Consider the following 17,360-nt stretch of genomic DNA (forward strand, 5'->3'; position numbering starts at 1 on the left):
ATTTACCCTCCTCTTTATTTCCCTTTCCCTCTTCCCCTTTTTGTTATTATTGGTTGTACATGTATGGTTTTGTTGTAAATTTGTTAAATTTGAACTATTTTATGTACATCAGTCGTCCGGGTAATAGTTAGGATTTTCTTTAATGCTGTCTCTTTGATGTTGCATTTGGGGTGACTATATTCATGACTAAGACATTTGGGCGGGGGGGGGAGGAGGGGAATGGGTATCCAATGTTTCAGAATGTAAATAACAACTCTATTATTTGTGAATTGCCTTGGGCTAGGGCACGGCCTCAGCTAGAGGGAGTTAAGATGTTGATAGGGATTGGGAAGGATGCACCCTATGGGCAGGGGGACAATCCAGAGCGAATGGGGGATTATTTGGGTATGTGTTTCAGTTAAATGCAGTGTTTATTCTTTTACATGTAGTTGTTTCTATAGGAATAGTTCTCAGATTTCATAGAGTTAGTATCTTTATAACCTGTCATGCCTCAGATAAGTTCCTTCCTCTTGGGAAACCACGGGCTGTCCTAGATGACCATGGCTAGTGATTTGTTCAGGTGGTGCGCCTGGAAAATAAAAGGGAATCATTCTCTTGTTAAATGAAAAAAAGGTCTTGTCGAGCCTCAGGAAGGAAAGGGTGGATATTGCCCTGCTGCAAGAGACACATCTAATTGACAAGGAACATTTGAAACTACAGCAGGGGGTTATGACAAGGTGTTTTTTCATCCTTCAGTTCTAAGAGTAGAGGGCTAACTATACTGATAAGAAGTAACCTCCCCTTCCAAGTAATGGAGCAGATTAAGAATGATCATGGAGGGCTTATTAATTTGAAAGCCCTAATACATGGAGAAGAATACAGTGTTCTGAGTGTATATTGTCCCCCGACGCACCATCTTAAATTTCTAATTGATGCAGTGACTAAATTAATGAATCTTGGGGTTCTTGAGATTTTAAACGCCTTGTAGATCCAGAGATTGACACGGTGCCAAAGGGCCTGGCAGATACGCCCATGCAGTATAAACAGTTGGTGGACATGTGTGATGAGTTGGGATTAGTGGATGTGTGGAGGTATCTTCACCCTAACGGAAGAGATTTCACATTCTATTCCAACCCGCACAAATGTCATACGCGAATTGATATGCTTTTTATGCCATCTGATGGTCTGGACAGAATATTTACATATAAAATAGGGAATATAGCTGTTTCGGATCATGCGCCAGTATACTTGGGTATTAAAGCCAAGGGCAGTGGAGCAAATGCATGTCACTGGCGCATGGATTCATTTTTGTTAGGGGATAGTAAATTTATCGAATATATTATGAGGGAATTTGGGACCTTTTGGGATATTAATTCAGGTACGCTTAGTAATCCGGCAATACTTTGGGAGACCACTAAGGCATATTTATGAGGTCTGATTATTTCATATTCGACGACTAGAAAAAGGCAGAGGGAGGAGCAGCAGGAGTTGCTGGAGGCCCGACTGAAGGTAGCTGAGAAAACATATAATAAACCGTCATTGGTTAAACTTCAGTGGGTCACACCTCTCTAGGTTGCCCTCGACTCAATACGCACACAAGTGGCTAAAAAAGAGATCTCCTTTGCCAAACAAAGACTGTTTGAATTCAGAGATAAGCCTGGTAAATATCTGGCATTTTTAGCCAGGAGGAAAAAAGCCTCCCAATCTATTACCTCTGTTAGGGAAAAGACTGGTACGATTACCTGTGATTCAAAAAAGATCAATGCTAGGTTTAGGGAATACTTTGAAGAGCCATATCGGTCAGAGGGGAGTGAACATAGTACAGTGGGAATGCAGTCCTTCTTTGAAAATCTGGACCTCCCCAATGTGAGTAAGGAGCAGGCTTCCCTTTTGAATGCGCCTCTAACAGTACAGGAAGTGCAGGAAGCAATAAGACATCTCCGAGGTGGCAAAGCACTGGGGTCAGATGGATTCCCAACTGAATTTTATAAGAAGTTCATAAACATATTAGTGAAATCACTTCTGGGAATCTCCAAATACTCTTATACGCAGGAATGTCCGCCGTCTACTCTTAAGGAAGCTAATATCTCCCTTATTTTAAAGAAAGGGAAGGATCCCGAAGAATGTACTTCATATAGACCAATCTCGTTACTGAATGTAGATTTTGAAATTTTATCAAAGGTGTTGGCTCTGAGGTTGGAGAAGGTTTTGCCCGATATTATAAAAGAAGACCAAACAGGTTTTGTTAAGAGCCGCGGTTCCTCTAACAATATTGCGAGAGTACTGAATACAGTACAGGTATGACAGCAAGGATTGGTTCTGGGGTCGGTGGTCTCTTTAGTTGCAGAAAAAGCCTTTGATCGGATAGAATGGCTGTATCTATTTGACGTTCTAGAGTGTTTTGGTTTGGGGGGATCCTTTGTCAGATGGGTAGCAATACTGCAGTTATTACAAAAGGTAGTAAGTTAAATAACTTTAATATTAGAAGAGGTAGTCGACAGGGGTGCCCTTTATCACCGCTGCTATTTACCTTGGCGATTGAACCGTTAGCCTAAACTATTAGAAGAGACTCTGAAATAGTAGATCCAAAGGTGGGAATGGGGGAACGTAAGATTACCCTATATACTGATGACATCCTTTTATTCTTGGCCGATCTGGAGAAATCTATTCCCTGGCTGATCCAAACAATTAATTTATATGATAGTTTTTCAGGTTATAGGATCATTTTCACAAAATCGGAAGCTATGCTGGTAGGGGGCTTAGTGGAGATGCCTAACTTGAAGGATAAAAGGCAATTCCCATTTAGGTGGTCACCAAAAGGTTTTCTGTATTTGGGAATTTTTAATACCCCTTCCTTCCAGTTGCTGTATAAGGCTAACTTTGTACAATTACTAGAGAAGACTTGCAGCGATGGAGGGATTACCATTATCATGGCTGGGCCGAATAGCTCTGATTAAGATGAATGTTCTTCCCGACTGCTATAGCCCAAGAGAATGCTCCCATTACTGTTGTCTAGACAAGTATTACGGAGGATTAACGGTTGGCTAGGGTCCTTTATTTCGTGCCATAGACATCCTCTAATTAAATTCATTAAGTCACTGCTTTCGCAAGCTGAGGGAGGGTTGGATCTTCTGGATTTGAAGAAATATCAAATAAGTGCTTTGTTAACTTATGTTAGTGACTAGGTATGAGGGAATTCAGAATCGATACGGCTTGATATTGAAGCCTCACAGTTGAAATGTCCTCTAATTAATTTATTATTTATGGACGAGATGAGATCCATAACCCAGCAATGCAATAGTCCAATTATCTTGAATACGGTAAAAGCCTGGAGGATAATGAGGCAAGATGAGGGCAACTGGTTTAAGACTTCACCATTTACCCTTTGGTAGGAGCCCAAGGATTTAAATCTGGGGCAATGACTCTGGCTCTAAGACATGGGAGAACAAAGGAATTCTGTGTTTGGGAGATTTGTTCAACGGAGAGGTCCTGATGTCATTCAGTCAGTTAAGTCAGAAATCTGGATTATCCAATAACGATCTTTTCCGATACTTTCAGATAAGGGATTATATACAGAGGAAGACCACATTCTTGGCCCAATGTTATAAATCAGATGTGGAGAAAAGGGTATCCAGTGTACGGGTACTGTATCACTTAGTACTTCATATCATTTACAGAAAGGCCGTGCTCTGGCGGATATAGAAGGACTCTGTTAGATGTGAAAACGAGAGTTAGGACAGGACATTTCACCGGAGATATGGGTAGATATCTGGGGGTATGTAAGGAAAATTTCCGTGTGTAACAGAGCACAGGCTATGCAATTGAAGATCTTACACAGGGCTCATGTACCAGAAAGGTTAGCTAAGGTTAAGCGAGAAGTGTCACGAGAATGTCCCAAATGTAAAATTAATATAGGTACTGTCACACATTGTTATTGGTCAGGTTGCAAGATCCAAAGATATTGCAGTACTAAGGGAATTAAAGGACATTCTGGGAATTGAAATTAACATGGATGCAGTAATTCTTCTTTCGGGACTGCCAAATTTGCCCTCTCTTGGGGAACATGGGAAAAAACTGTAATATTCTTGCTCGTTGCAGAGGAAGAACATTTTACTAAACTGGATGTCAGAAAAGTCACCAAGTCTTATAGGGTGGCGTAAACTGGTGATGGTGCACCATGAAATGGAACAGTTTTATAGGACCTTGCGGCCCTTTTTAAATTATATGGAAATGGACTTGTCGGCAATATTAGTCAGGGCCGTGGTATAGCCATGGGAATCGTTATGGGCGCCCGTGGGGCCCTGGGAGAAGGAGACTGGAAGGAAGAGAATATGGGTACTGTAGGGGGTACTCCCAGGGATGTGAGCCTCAGTGGAGGTGTGATGAGTAAGACAAATAAAGTAGTAAGACATTATTTAATTTAAGTAACTTAAATATAATTTAAGCTAGTATTTATTCAATATGTTTGTAGTTTAGTTTTAGTTAAGTAGATAGGTTTGTTTTGTTAGAATAGTGGGTTTAGTAACAATGGTGCTATGTTATGGCCTTGTTCTTTGTACTTTTTTTCTATTTTGATGGGTTTTTTTCTTTATATATAAATGTTTTGTAAAAGATTTAAAAAAGCTTTTCAACAAAAATATTTATAATGAAAAAAGACCACGTATTTGATCGATTCCTACAGATCTGTCACAGCGAAGAAAGTGCTTCATGCTAAAAGTACTCTCTCTGTTAGTACTCTTTATCATATGTTAGGGGGTGATCTTTCAGAAGATGTTGAGCAGCTTTGTGGGGTCTGGGAGAGAGAGCTAGGGGTTGAGATCTCTATGGAGATGTGGGAGAACGTTTGTGAAAACACGAGAAAAATTTCGACCCATGCCATGCAGCTAAAGATTCTGCATAGGGCCCATTTGGCCCCAGACTGTCTAGCAAAATTTAAGGTGGGAGTATCTTCATTATGTCCTAAGTATAAAATAAGTATCGGGACTCTTCCCTCATCGTCTGTGGTTTTGCCACAGGCTCCGTACATATTGGAGTGCTGTGGCAGGAGTAATAGAGAGGGTCTTGCGGATCGAAGTTAAGAGGGACCCTATCTCTCTTCTCCTGGGCCTACCCAATTTATCTTGTTTAGGCGCTCATGGGAAAAATACTTTTTAACATTCTCTCATTTTGTGCAAGGAAAAATATTTTGATGTGTTGGGTCTCTGAAAACCCCCTAGGTCTGTTGGGTTGGCATAGGCAAATCATGAAACGTATTCCTTTGGATGTTCTACAAATATGGTACACCGAAAAACTGAAAATTTTTATTAAGATATGGCGGCCCTTTTTCAACTGTCTGGATGTAGATTTATCTGCCATCTTAACTACGGCTTTTTTGTAGCCTTGACTATCCGGTTTAGTGAAATGGATGCCTGTGAAGGAAGAATTTCTAATAAATTCATATGTAATACTCAATGCTGTCAGAAGTCGGGAGCTAACGTTTTGCTGTTGATCTGTTTTGTGTTTGTTTGTTTATTTATTGCCTTTACTGATTTTTCATTTTGCACAAGTATAGTTGTATTTTGTTTGTTTTTTTTTTGTTTTATATATAAAGTAATTTTTTTGTTGGTTTATTGTTGTAATTTTATAAAAAATCCTTTTCTTTCAATAAAAAAACTTTGAATGTTGCTTCACAATCAGTCCTCACAACTCCTGCTACAAAAAAGGCCCATGCTGTGATCAGGATCATTCATGCACATGCAGGCTCTGAACTGACACAGTATCTTAACATGGTGCTTCCATAATTAAGAAGAGCAATTCTCTGCCTTTGTTGAGACAACATGAAGATTTAGACCATCTTAAATGATGCTCATGAACACACGTGCTTAATATCTTGTGAAAGAGCTGGCAGCAAAACTTCCAGCAGAGTCAAAATGAAAAATCATTTGCAGTTGGCTTGTCTCATTTTTGACAAAGGGAGCCATCTTAAGTTGATGTGCTGAGCTAGAAAAGCAATATCTCTATCACTGATTTTAAGAGAGGGGGCAGTGGACACACTATAGAGGACACAATTAATCTCGTAGCAAAAAGCTGTCTTGTATATTTTATCCCTTGCCTATTTGCTTTCATATCATGAGATACAGTATTCTGGTGAAGATGATATTTTCAACCTTTAGTGGTTTAGATAGTTGCGCTGAATAGCCTTCCTCAATCTGAGCGAATGTGATTTTAAAATTCTATGTGTAGTGGTTGAATTTAATGAAGGTTTGTATACAATAGTATCATCTTTCTTTAAAAAAAGCTTGAATTTTTCAAAGATTACTTTGATCACTTTTGTTGTAGCAATTTGGTTTGGAGCTACTCTTCTCTCTCTTGACTCACTTAGTGTTCAATTTCTTACATGGGTTGTTTGCTTCAGTTAAATAACTAAAGTGTATTCAGTATGTTGAATGACTAAGCAGGGTAAGGGCAACTGATTACTATAGTTGTTCTTCATAAATTGGAAGTTCTCTTTAGGTAATATAGTTACCTTCCATAGATGATTATAAATTAAGCATATTTATGAAATATATACTAAAGTGATAATTCACTAGTTGTTCCAGAACTGTTTTCAGATTTAATTTATTGGTGTAAGTTTTATTTGTGTTCTGCAATCTAGCAACATGATCGTATCTTTTTCATTTGTTATGTCTTAGAAGCATTTATACTCTGTTGAGGTATCATATCTTCATATTTTGTAAACAATAACAAATGTTAGACGTGATTTTATTTCATTCTTTGCATCATACTTGTTTAAGTATGTATTATTTTAAATAGTCTACCCTTGTTCATTACTGCCCTCTACTGTAGCTCCAGCTCATGAACTACTGTCCAATTTGGTTAACTCAGTGTCCATACCAAAAATTCAAAGCCTAGAGAAAAAGGTTAAAGCATTGACTGAAGAAAACAAATCTTTGCTGACCAGAACAGGTTTTGGCCTGGACACTGCAGAATTACAGCGTGTGAAGCATCAATTAACTCAGAAACAAGATGATCTGGTAAGTAGAATTTTTACACTTCTTATTTATAGATCTTGAATAAAAAAAAGTTTGACTTCTTGTTTAAAATTTTGATTTGAATCTTTAGTAAGTTGTACCAGTGTTTTCTAGTTAATGATTCCATATGCCAGTATTTTCTAGTTAATGATTAATTTTAGTTGCATCAGATCCTGATTCCTCTGCTGCTTTAATTCTAATTCATGACTTAAACATTATGTCCTGACGAACTAAGTAGAACATGTTTCAGTATTTCTGAATAAAACCTATTGCAAACTTATATATATTTCTGTAATTCCCCAAGACATTCAAAGATATTTTGAAGAAAAATCATGTTGGACTTGAAAATTTAACTTTGTTTCTTGCTCTGTAGATGCTGCCTGACCTGCTAAGTTCCTCCAGTATTCTCTGTGTTTCAGATTTTTGGCATTTGCAGTATTTTGTTGATTTCAAAGATTAGTCAGAAATACTGTAATTTAGCTTTAGAATATATTGCACCAATCCAATCTTTTGTAACTGCACCATGCAGTTATATTATAGCTATAATTAAAAAGAAATATGTTTATTCTTTGAAGTTTAAGTGTGTAAAAGAATTAGCATAGCAATGAATTGATCAATGTACAGACTAATCCAAGAGCAGGGAATTAATCGAGCCCACCTGAGTGGGCTAGATGATAGGCAGGCCCAATCACACAGAAAATTCATAACTCATTCCTGTGTTTGAGAAAATTGAACTCCATCTAGTCAGTGGCACTAGGTTTGCTTAGTGGCCAGTGTGAGGGGCCTCTTTGAAAAGCATATTGTGCTGATTGAAGAGCCCACATTGGAATGGGATGATTACCCACTCAGAGCCACCACCTTGCCCTTTCATTCCCACATCACTGTGACCTTCAGCCCACTCCATATTAATTGTATAAGTCGAGGTTTAGTGTCTATAGGTGGAGGAAACACTCATTGAATTGTTACTTGAGCACAAATGACATTTATTGATACTGGTGGTTGGATTGTAGAATTAGGAGACGTACATCCATAATATCTCACAAATTAAATGAAAAGCTTATTATGACTTTTGGTCTTTTTCTTTGCCAAGTGACTGTAAGAAATCCTAACACTGTATTTGGCTGTCTTTCGATGTTCATTGAAGCATCAGAGGGGGCGGCCTGTTGGCTCAGTGGTTAGCACTGCTGCCTCACAGTGCCAGGACCTGGGTTCACTTTCTGCCTCGGGTGACTGTCTGTGTGGAGTTTGCATATTCTCCCTGTGTCTGCATGGGTTCCTCCGAGTGCTCCGGTTTCCACCCACAGTCCAGAGATGTGCAGGTCAGGTGAATTAGCCATATTAAATTGCCCATAGTGTCAGGCGCATTAGTCAGGGGTAAATATATGGTAGGTGAATGAGTCTAGGTGATTTACTCTTCGGAGGGTCAGTGTGGACTTGTTGGGCCGAAGGGCTGGTTTCCATACTTTGGGATTCTAATCTAATTACTGGCAGTAGCCAGTGCTCCGAGTGATGGGTGGTTTTCAGGTGTAAGACTTCCATTTTAATTCTCTAAGGGTTCTGATGCTGCTTACTAGAGTACCTGATTGCAATTAAATAATATTAGGTGTCCCCTGAAGTGATGAGGGTTTCCCATTACTTCTCCAACCATTGAGGTGAATCTCTGTCACCTACTTTAAATTTTAGTTGAATTGTCAGTAATATCCTATTTCTGTATCCTCATATGGACTTCAAAAATGTTGATGCTGCATTAGTTATGGCCTCATGAGTATTTTTGTTTTGTGTTCTGCTGTGTCTTCAGCTGTCAATGCTCTGAACCCTGGAATTCACTTCCTAAACCCATGAAAGCCAGCTACTTTGATTAAATTTTCAACTACCCGGTCTAATAACTCATTTTTTTTTGATAATGTTCCTTGTGAAGCATCTTGGATGTTTTACTATGTTAATCACATTGGAGAGTTGCACGATTTAGTAATTGGCGGAAGTGTTGTTTAGTGAGTTGGTAATCCAGAACCATGAGTTTGAATCCCACAATAGCATGGTGAAATATGAATTCAATTTATGCCAGCTTTGAATTCCAGATTTTTGTCAAAGGTGTCCTTGTAACCATTGTTGATTGTCATAAAAAACCTGTCTGGTTCACTGATTTCTTAGGGAAGGAAATTTGTTGTCCTTAACCTGGTCTGGCCCAAATGTGGTTCCATATTACAGCAGTGTGGTTGACTGCCATCATAAGTGACCTTAGCAAACCACTTAGATCAAAGGGAAATTAGAGATTGCTGACCCAGCTTCCCATGAATAGTTTTTTTAAAAATCAAGTTTTAACCATATTAGCATGAGTAGATGTTTTATTAAAGCTTAACATCCCAAGAAGCCTTTCTTTTAGAACATTAGATACTATGCCAACACAAATTAGGAATAAAATATACTATTGAGTGCTTTGATCTGTTTCCAATGTACAATATTTCCAAATGTTGAATCTCGTAGGAAAGTATGAAAATTTTGTGTGCTCTGTTTTATCAGAAGGCAGTTTCTTTTCCCTTCTTCCTCGTCCCTCCCTAACCAAGCTAGGAAAGTGTGAGACTTGTGCAGACTCACGGTCAACTGTGATATTATTTTGTGCAGTATGAAATGATATAATTTAATAGTGACATATGTACAATATTTTCATTCCTTTTTCCAGCATCCATTTACACAATCATAAGAAAGTAAGGAAAAGCAGCAGCAGGAAAGTCTTTGACTGAATAGCATTATGCTATGCTGTAATAAGGGAAAGGAGAAAGAAGTTATGACTGAAACATTTTTTAAAAAATCTTTGCAGGAAGGTTTAAGAGGAAGGCTAGCAAAAGTTTTGGATGAAAATAACAAGCTGCGTTCTCAACTAACAAGTTTGGAACTAGCTAATTGTGCTGGAAATCACCTACAGAACAGTAAGACACCTTTTTACTATGTGATCGAAAAAACTTTGCAGTTTCATATTATAAATTATTTTACATAAGTTTTAGTTCACTGAATTAGAACAGCCAATTGGTAACCTTACAGAAGAAATTTATTTGAGCACCTTGGTAGATTAATTGTCATTCCTTGTACAGAACAGTAACCACTTGGATACAGTACATTGATGGTTCACTACCTGAGTGCAACATTTTGAGCAGCAGGGAAAATATCCTTGATGTTCACCTCTTGATATTCGACCCCTTGTACTCTGATCCTATTTTATGATATATTTTTGTTGCTCCAGTGTTACTTAACTAGATGTTTCTGAAGATAGTGACTCGTGAATCTGTATGGTAAAACAGATGCTGAACCTATACCCTTGCGTACTGTTGTCCACAGGTCATTGTTCTTGAAGTTCGAGCTACTAAGTTAGGAGGAAGAATTAAGATCAATTTCTTTTTAATTTTCTCTTCTCTTCAATATCCTATTGTTTTCTTAGGAAAAAAATGTGTATTTATAGCATAATAGAACCTTGCAGCAGAAAGGCAGGCTATTTGGCTATTCTTTCTTTTCCTGACTCTTTACGGTGAGTTTAGATCTTTAGATCTAAAGATGTATTTTAGATCTTAATTTTTTATGTTTTAAAAAAACTTCATTTCTCATCTTTTTCTTTATTAATTATTTTAAATCAATAACCTTGGTAGCAGATACATTTACGATAAGAATCACAGCAAGAGGGATAAAGCTATCGACACCTGTCATAATTTTGAGCAGCTTTGTTGGGTCTCCCCTTAATCTTGAGGCTGGCATTGTTCTTATAAGAATTAAGATCTAAAGTGATCTTAATTCTCAGACTCCCCATAACTGGAAAACCCAAAGAACTGCAGGTGTTGAAAATGTGAAACAAAACAGAAATTGCTGGAAAAATACCAGGTCTGGCAGTATCTGTGATGAGAGAACAGAGTTAATGTTTTGGGTCCAATGACCTCTCTTCAGAAGGAAGCTTGGAAAAGGTATATATGCTAGAGAAGAAGTGGAGTGAGAGGGAAGGCATAAATGATAGGTAGAGATGGGGACCAAAGGGAGAGAACAACAGTTGAGCAGACAAAGGATGACAAGGCTGTCTCTGTTGGGGGTTAGGATAAAAACATGGGAGAAAGTGCTCAGGCCCTAAAATTACTGAAATTTATGATGCATCCTGAAGGCTGCAAGGTCCCCAAGTGGAAAATGAGATGCTATAATCCCAGCTTGTGCTGAGTTTCACTGGATCTCTGTATTAAGCCTGAGACAGATATTAGCCAGGGAACATGGTGGTATGTTACAGTGGCAAACATTAGGAAGCCCAGGGGAGGGCAATATTTGTGTAGTGGTAACATCCCGCTAGAGGCTCTCTCCACACTCTGTTTGTCTGTCTGTCTCTTTTTTGCTCTCTCGCTCCCTGTCTCCCTCACTCGCTTTGTTTTGCTGTATCGCTCTCTCGCACTCACTATCCATCGCGTGTTGTCACTCTGTCTAGCTGGGTCCCTCTTGCGCTTGCTCTCTCTGTCTCTCGCGCTGTCCCTCATGCTCTCTCGCTCTGTCTAGCTGGATCTCTCCCATGCTCACTCTTTTCCTCGCACTCCCTCATTCGCACTCGCCCTCTCACTCTCATTAGTCTAGCTGGATTTCACTTGCTCTCTCTCACGCTTTCTCTTCCTCCCACTCGCTCATTCTCTCTCATGCTCTGACTCTCCCCTCATGCTCTTTTTCTTGATGGCAATCTTACTCGCTCTTGCTTGTACTAGCACCCGCTCTCTCCTGCTCTATCGCTTGCGTGCTCTTGTTCTCACTCTCTCACTCGGTCGCTCTTGCTCGCCACATGCTCTCTCTCTCTCTCTCTTGTGCTGTCTCCCTCGCGCATGCTTTCCCTTGCATATGCTCTCTTGCTTACTCTCTTCTGCTGGCTCTCTCACTCACTGTCGCTTACTCACGCTCTCCCTCTCTCTCTCGCAGTCAGTCTCTTGCTCTCAGTCAGTCTCGCTCTCGGTCTCTCTCTCTTTCTCTCTCTCTCTTGCTCCCGGTCTCTTGGTCTCGCTGTCGCTCTTTCAGTGTCTCTCTCGTTCCCTCACTCTCTTTCTCAGTGTCTCCCTCGGTCTTTCTCAATGTCTCACTCCCTCTCACTCGCTCTCTCTCAGTGTCTCTCGCTCTCTCAATCTCTCTCTCTCTCACTCTTGTCGCTTTCTCAGTGTCTCTCTTGTGCTCAGTCTCTTGAACTCTCGCTGTCGTTCTCTCTCGCACACTTTTTTTCACGCCCATGCTCTCGCTCATCTGTTCTCTCTCACACGGTCTCCCTGTCCCACTCTCTCCCTCTCTCGTTCTCTTCAGCTCTCTCTCCCTCGCAAGCTCTCTTTCTTGATGGCTCTTTGACTTGCTCCCACTCTTTTTCCTGTTTTTTCGCTGTCACTCTATCGCTCACGTTCTCTTGGTCTCTCACACTCATGCTCTCATGCTCTCCCTCTGTCTCTCTTGCTGTTTCACTCACTCCCATGCACTCTTTCTTGCTCTCACTCGCGTTCTCTCTGCCTCTCTCTGTTGCTCTCTGTCTCTCACTCTCCCACCCCATCTGTCACTCACACTTTTGCTCTCTCGCTCACTCACTCTCACTCGTGCTGTCTCTCTGTTCTTGCTCTCTTGTGCTCGCTCCCACTTTTGTGCTCTCTTACTTGCTGTCTCCCACTCCCTCTCTCCCTCTGTCACTGTATTGCTGTCGCGTGTTCCCTCTCACCCTCTCCCTCGCGCACTCTCTCGCTCGCTGCCTTTCTCTTGCTCACTCGCTCCTGCTCTTGCTCGCTCTTTTTCTTTCTCTTGGGGTCTTTCTCTCTTGGTCTCTCATTCCTGCCTGGTCACTCTCGCGCTCTCTTGCTCTCTCTGTCGTTCTCGCTCTTTCGCTCTCTCACTCTCACTCTGTTTAGCTGGATCTCGCTCGTGCGCGCTCTTGCTCTTGCTGTCTAGCTGGATCTCGCTTGCGCTCTCTCTCTTGTGCTCTCTTGCTCTCCCTCGTGGTCTCTTCTCAATCACTATCACTGTCTCTGTTGTTCTTGCTCTCCCTCTGTCTCTCGTGCTTGCTGTCTCTCTCTCTCTCTCTCTGTGTCTCTCTTTCTCTCACTGTCTCCTGCTCCGTCTCCCTCACTCACTCTCACTGTCTTGCTCTCATGCTCTCTCTCACTTTCTCATGCTTGTGTAGTCCCTTGCGCACTCAATCTCCCTCATGTTCTCTCTCCCTCGCACGTGCACGCTAGCTCGCACTCTCCCTCACTCGTTCACTCTTGCTTGCTCACTTTCTCGCTCTCGCTTGCTCCTACTGTCTCCTGCTTTTGCTCTCTCTCACTTTCTCTCTCTCTCTCTCTCTCTCTCTCTCGGTCCCTCTCTGTCTTTGTCGGTCTCTTTTTCTCTCTCAGTCTCTCTCTCTCTCACATACTCTCACGATCTTGCTGTCACTCTCGCTCACTCTTTCTCTCTCCCTCTCTCGCTCACTTTCACTCTCGCTCCTCCCACTCGCTGTCTCTCGGTTGGTCTCTCTGTCTCTCACACTCCCACGTGCTCCGTCCCTGGCACGCTCTCATTCTCACTAGCTCTCCCTCTCCTGCGCTCTCATTCTCTCCATGTCGGTGTGTCTCTCTTGCCCCCCACCTCCCCCATGCACTCTCCCCCTCTCGTGCTGTCTCTCGCGTGCTCTCGCTCTGTCTCTCTTCCGGGCTTTCTCTCTCTCCGCTCTCCTGCTCACTCTCTCTCACTTGCTTTCTCAAAGTCGGTATCTCTCTCTCTCTCTCTCTGTCACTCTCGCTTTTGCGCTGTCCCTCTCACACGCTCTGTGGTGCTTTCACATTCTTTCTTTCGCTCACTCTTGCTCTCCCTCTTGGTATTGTGCTCTCGCCCTCTCTCGCTTGCCCGTGCTTCCTCGCTCTTGCTCTCGCTCTTTCTCTCTCACTCTTTTACGCTCGATCTCGCACTCTATCTCTCTTTCTTGCGCCCTCTTTCTCTCGTGCTCTGTCTCCACACCCTTCCCTTGCTTGCAGTCTCTCGGTCTCACTCTCATGCTTTGCCTCTTGCTGGCTCACTCTCATTCGCACGCTCTCTCTCACTCTCTTTCTCTCACTTGAGCACTCTCTCCCTCAAGTGTTCTCCCTCTTGCACTCTCTCTCTCTTTTGAGCGCTTGCTCTCTATCCTTCTCTCTCTCTCGCTCTCACTCTCTCTGGCATGCTCTCTCTTGTTTTCGCCCTCTTCCTCTCTCGCTTTGCACTCACTCTCACACACTTTCTCTTGCTGTATCGCCTACTCTTGCGCTGTTTCATTTTCGTGCTCTTACTTCTCTCACTCACGTGCTCTCTCTCTCTCTTCCTCTCTTGCTGTCTTTCGGTCTCCCTCGCTTGTTGGCTCTTTCTAGCTCTTTTCATGCTCTTTCTAGCTCTGTCGTACTGTTGCTCGCTTGCTCTCTCGCTGCCTCTCTCCCTCGCTCGTGCTCTCACTTTCATATTCTTACTCCCATGCTCTCTCTCACTTGCGCTCTGTCCCTCATACTTTCTCCATTGCGAGCTCTCTCGCTCTTGCTCTCACTTGCTTTCTTTCTCTCTCACTGTCTCCTTCGTCCTTACTTTTGCTCTCGCTCTTTCGTTTGCTCTCTGGTTGTCTGACACTCGCTCTCGCCCTTGTGCTCTCTCATGCTCTCACGTTCGCTTGCTCTCTCTTGCTTTCACTCTCTTGCTCTGTCTTGCTCATGCTGTCTCACTCTCTGTCTCTCTCTCTCCTTTTCATTCACTCTCAGGCTATGTGTCTCGCTCTTACTCACTGTCTCGTGCTAGCTCTTGCACTCTTGCGCTCTCTCTTGTTTTCTCGCTCGCGTACTCTTAGTCTTGGTGTCCATGGCTTGCTCTCTACTGTGCGCTCTGTCTCTCCCTCACTCTCTGTCTCAATCACACACACTCTCTCTCACTCACGGCGACACTGGCTTGCTCTTGTTCACTCTTTCTTGCTCTCTCCTGCGCGCTCTCTCCCACTCTCCCTCTCTTAGCATGCACTTTCTCCCTCTCTTACGCGTGTGCTCTCTCATTCGCTTGCTCTCGCTCGGTCTTGCTGTCTCTCTCTCTCGATGTCAATGGCTCTCTCTCATTTGCTCTCTCCCGCGCTCATTCTCGCTCTCTCCCATGCTTTCTCTTTCGCCCTCGGTCTCTCTCTCTCTCTTTTTCCTACGCATGCTCTCTCTTGCACGTTTTCGCTCAATTTCTCTCTCTCTCCCTCGGTGTCAATAGCTCGCTCTCGTTCGCTCTCTCTCGCACACTCACTCTCTCTCTTCCCCCTCCCGCATGCTCGCTGTCTCCCGCGTATGCTCTGTCTCTCCCGCATGCATTGTATCTGCTGCTTGCTTTGTCTCCCGCTCGCGCTCTCTCCCGCTTGCTCTTGCTTGCGCTCTCTCTCTCCCCCCCCTTGCTTGCTCTCTAGGTTTCGCTCTCTATATCGGTGTTGCTGGCTCGCTTTTGTTTGTGCCGTTTCTCTCTTGCTGTCTCTCTCCCTCTCTCTCTCCCCTTGCTTGTTCTTTCTCTGTCGCACTCTCCTTGCTGGTTCACTCTCGCTTCTTCGCACACACTCTCACTGGCTTGCTTTCTCGCTTGCCCGCTCTCTCTCTGTATTGCTCACACTCTCCCTTGTTTTCTCGCTCTCTCTGGTGCTCTTGCTCTCACTCTCCCTCTTTCACTCTCTTGCTCTCACTCTCTCGCTCACTTTCCCTCTCTCCCTCACCGTCTCCCTTGCCCTCTCCCAAACATCGCGCTCGCTCTTGTGCTCTTTCGTTCGCGCTGTCTCGTTCTCTCTCGCTCTTGCCCTTGTGCTCTCTCTCACTCACTTGCTCTCTTTTGCTGTTGCTGTCTCGCGTTCTCTCTCCTGCTCACTCCCATACTCTGTGTCTTGCTCTCTCTCGCTGTCTCGTGCTAACTCTTGCACTCTGGTGCTCTCTCTTGCTTTCACACACGCATGCCCTCACTCTCGCTGTCTTTCTCCTGCTCTGTCTCACCCTCGCTCTCCCTCTTGCTGGTTTGCTCTCTCGCTCACTTTCTCTCTCTATTGCTCTTTATCTCTTGGTCTCGCATGGTCTCTCACTTGCTGTCTTTCTCTCCATTGAATGCTCGCTCTCTCTCTCTCTCTCTCTGTCTCTTGCTATCTCTCACTTGCTTGTTCTCTCTTGGTCTTTCACACTATGGTTCTCTCCCGCTCTCGCTCTTGCTCTCACTCGCTCTCACTGTCTTGCACTCACTTTCCCTCTTTTGCTTGTGCTCTCGCTCTTTCTCTCTCACTCACTCTTTCGCTGTCTCTCTCTCCCTGCCGCGCTCTCTCTCCCTCTCCCCCACGCTCTCTCTCCCTCTCCCCGCGCTCTCCCTCTCCCCCACACTCTCTTTCCCTCTCCCCCGCGCTCTCTCCCCCGCTCTCTCTCCCTCTCCCCCATGCTCTCTCTCCCCCCTCCCGCGCTCTCCCTCCACCTGAACCTCTCTCCCCCCCGCACTCTCCCTCCCCCTGAACCTCTCTCCCTCCCACCTACTCTCTCCCTCTTGCTTTTGCGCTCACATGCTCTCACTCTCTTTTTCTCGCTCTCTCTTGCCCTCGCTCCCGCGCTCTCCCACCTGCTGTCTCTCCCTTCTGCGCTCTCCTGCACTTTCTCTCTCGTGCTCTCTCTCTCTCTCTCTCGCACGCTCTCTCCTTCTCCTGTTTTTCCTCGTGCTCTTTCTCTCATACTCTTTCTCTAGGCAACTCTATTGCGTTCCCGCTCTTAGTCACTTACTTTCTTGCTCTCACGCTGTCTCTTCTCTCAGACGCCCTCCCTGTCTCACTCGCCTGCTCTCTCTCTCTTGCATTCGCTTGCCCACTCGCGCGCTCACTCTCATGCTTGCACTCTCCCTCGCTCGCTGTCTTTCTGTCTCTTCCTGACTCTCATTTCCACTGTCTCGCGCTCTCTCACTGTTTCTCTCTCCTGTGCTTTGTCTTCCGTGCGCTCTCTCTCATCTGCACCCTCTCTCCTGCACTATTTCTCTCTAGCGCTCTCTTCCTCGACCCACTCTCTCGCTCTCTGTCCCCCACTGTCTTCTGTGCGCTGTCTCCATCGCGCGTGTGCTCTCTCTCCCACTTGCTCACTCTCCATCCTGCTCTCTCCATCCCGCTGTCTCCCTTCTGCTCTCCCCATCCCTTCGCCTGCTCTGTCCTTCTTGTTTTCGTGCTCGCATGCTCTCACTCTCGCTCTCTTGCCCTTGCTCTCCCATTTGCGCTCTCTCCTGCTCTCTCTTCATTCCACTCTCCCTCACTCCTGCACTCTTTCTCTCTCATGTGTTATCTCTTGCACGCTCTCTCTCTCTCTTGTTCACTATGTCCCCCTCTCTCTCTCTCTCTCTGTTGAACTCTTTCTCCAGCGCTCTATC

At 43.7% G+C, this 17,360-nt stretch overlaps 1 protein-coding gene across 1 annotated transcript in view; it reads left to right on the top strand.

Annotated features, from left to right (window-relative positions):
• LOC132824081 (centrosomal protein of 72 kDa-like) overlaps positions 1-17,360 on the top strand; it is a 49,517-nt gene that overhangs the window by 13,982 nt on the left and 18,175 nt on the right. Inside the window, exons 4-5 of the mRNA XM_060838351.1 lie at positions 6,805-6,992; positions 9,808-9,916. Of these exons, the coding sequence (XP_060694334.1) occupies positions 6,805-6,992; positions 9,808-9,916 (297 nt within the window). The remainder of the gene's footprint in view (positions 1-6,804; positions 6,993-9,807; positions 9,917-17,360) is intronic.

This window comes from Hemiscyllium ocellatum, chromosome 17 (genome assembly GCF_020745735.1).
Source record: "Hemiscyllium ocellatum isolate sHemOce1 chromosome 17, sHemOce1.pat.X.cur, whole genome shotgun sequence".
NCBI lineage: Eukaryota > Metazoa > Chordata > Chondrichthyes > Orectolobiformes > Hemiscylliidae > Hemiscyllium > Hemiscyllium ocellatum.